General features: G+C 53.3%; 1 protein-coding gene across 2 annotated transcripts in view; it reads left to right on the forward strand.

Moving 5' to 3' along the window:
* Positions 1-1533: 1533 nt before the first annotated feature.
* The window catches only part of IZUMO2 (IZUMO family member 2), a 12960-nt gene continuing 12160 nt past the window's right edge, over positions 1534-2333 (forward strand). Inside the window, exons 1-2 of one of the 2 annotated variants that reach the window (XM_023182734.1) lie at positions 1534-1843; positions 1989-2063. In XM_023182734.1, coding sequence (XP_023038502.1) covers positions 1612-1843; positions 1989-2063 — 307 coding nt within the window. In that variant the 5' untranslated portion in view covers positions 1534-1611. The remainder of the gene's footprint in view (positions 1844-1988; positions 2064-2333) is intronic. The other variant, XM_023182733.1, reaches the window with a different exon arrangement.

Here is a 2333-nt window from a genome sequence, read left to right on the forward strand (position 1 = left end):
TTCTCTTCCTCCCACTCCCTCCCACCCCTGCGAGCCTGAACTCCATGAGTAGAGATTGTGTTCATCTTATGTCAATCTCTGGCGCCTGGCACATAGTAGCTGCTCAATAAATATTTGTTGAGTTAATGAATTTAAGTACTGCAAGGGCAAGAACCTCTTGTTTTTCTCAGTTCTAGCTCTGGGGGCCTTCAACAGCACCTGGCACATAATAGGTGTTCAATAAATATGTGTTGCATGTAGGTTGGACGCAGTGGCCTGTAATCCCAGCACTTTGGGAGGCTGAGGCGGGTGAATCACTTGAGGTCAGGAGTTCCAGACCAGCCTGACCGACAAGGTGAAACCCCGTTTCTACTAAAAATACTAAAATTAGCTGGGTGTGGTGGCGCATGCCTGTAATCCCCGCTACACAGGAGGCTGAGGTAGGAGAATCTCTTGAACCTGGGAGGCAAAGGTTGCAGTGAGCTGAGATTGCACCACTGAGCTCCAGCCTATGACACAGAGCGAGACTCCATCTCTCTCTCTATATATATATATATACACATATACATACATAAATTATATGGGTGTGGTGGCATGGTAATCCCAGCTACTTGGTAGGCAGAGGCACAAAAATAGGTTGAACCTGGGAGGTAGAGCTTGCCATGACCCAGGATCGCACCACTGCACTCCAGCCTGGGCGACAGAGCAAGACTCTGTCTCAAAACAAACAAACAAACAAACAAGCAATATGTGGGTCGGGCGCAGCGGCTCATGCCTATAATTCTAGCACTTTGGGAGGCCGAGGCGGGCAAATTGCCTGAGGTCAGGAGTTCAGGACTAGCCTGGCCAACATGATGAAACCCGTCTCTACTAAAAATAAAAAATTAGCTGGACCTGGTGGCGCCTGCCTGTAGTCCCAGCTACTTGGGAGGCTGAGGCAGGAGAATCGCTTGAACCCGGGAGGCCGAGGTTGCAGTTAACGGAGATCACACCACTGCACTCCAGCCTGGGAGACAGAGTGAGACTCCGTTTCGGGAATAAATAAATAAATAAAATAAAACAATATGTAGGCCGGGCACGTGGCTCAAGCCTGTAATCCCAGCACCTTGGGAGGCCGAGACGGGCGGATCACGAGGTCAGGAGATCGAGACCATCCTGGCTAACACGGTGAAACCCCGTCTCTACTAAAAATACAAAAACTAGCTGGGCGAGGTGGCGGCCGCCTGTAGTCTCAGCTACTCGGGAGGCTGAGGCAGGAGAATGGCGTAAACCCGGGAGGCGGAGCTTGCAGTGAGTTGAGATCCGGCCGCTGCACTCCAGTCCGGGCGACAGAGCAAGACTCCGCCTCAAAAAAATAAAAATAAAAAAATAAAAAATAAATAAATAAAAATAAAACAATATGTGTTTAATGAATAAATTTAAGAGGAATTAGTAAGTTCCAAGAGGGGTAGAGCAGAGGCTTTCTGTTTTTTCTTGACTCTCTCTCTAGGTTCTAGAACCATGCCTGGCACACAGTAGGTGCTCAGCAAACACGGACCTGTAACACCCTGATGCTCCCTGGGCCTCCTGACCGCGCCCTGGACTGGGAGGCGGGGCCGGCCAGGCCCTCTCTGTGACGTCACAAGCCCCGCCATGCCTCTGGCCTTGACCCTTCTGCTGCTCTCGGGCCTGGGCGCCCCCGGAGGCTGGGGCTGCCTGCAGTGCGACCCCTCGGTGCTGGAGGCCCTGAGTCACCTGCGCTCCGCCCTCATCCCCAGTCGCTTCCAGTTGGAGCAGCTGCAGGCCCGCGCCGGGGCCGTGCTGATGGGCATGGAGGGGCCTTTCTTCCAGGACTACGCGCTGAACGCGTTTGTGGGGAGAGTGGGTGCGTGCTGGAAGTTGGGCAGCGGGGCTGGGCGAGGGATGCCGGAGACCACGCCCCCAAGAGGGGTCGGGGCCAGGCCTGGAGGGGGCGAGGTCACTTGACTCTCTGGGGGGCCCACTGGAGTGTCCTCTCCCTTCTCCCCCAGAGACAAATCAACTGGACCTTGTGGCGTCCTTTGTCAAGAACCAAACGCAGCACTTAATGGATAACTCTCTGAAAGGTAGGAGAGCCGAGGGAACGCCTGCTCCAGCATCCCTCTCCTTTCGGCCGGTCTGCACCACTTCCCTTGAATATAAAAATAAGAGGAAACACGCATGTAATGTAGCCTTGCTTTTTTTTTTTTTTTTTTTTTTTTAAGACAGTCTGGCCCTGTCTTCCAGGCTGGAGTGCAGTGCCACAATCTCTGCTCACTGCAGCTTCCGCCTGCCAGGTTCAAGCGATTTTCCTGCCTCAGCCTCCCAAGTAGCTGGGATTACAGGCACCCACCACC

Source organism: Piliocolobus tephrosceles, chromosome 21 (genome assembly GCF_002776525.5).
Source record: "Piliocolobus tephrosceles isolate RC106 chromosome 21, ASM277652v3, whole genome shotgun sequence".
In the NCBI taxonomy this organism is placed as follows: domain Eukaryota; kingdom Metazoa; phylum Chordata; class Mammalia; order Primates; family Cercopithecidae; genus Piliocolobus; species Piliocolobus tephrosceles.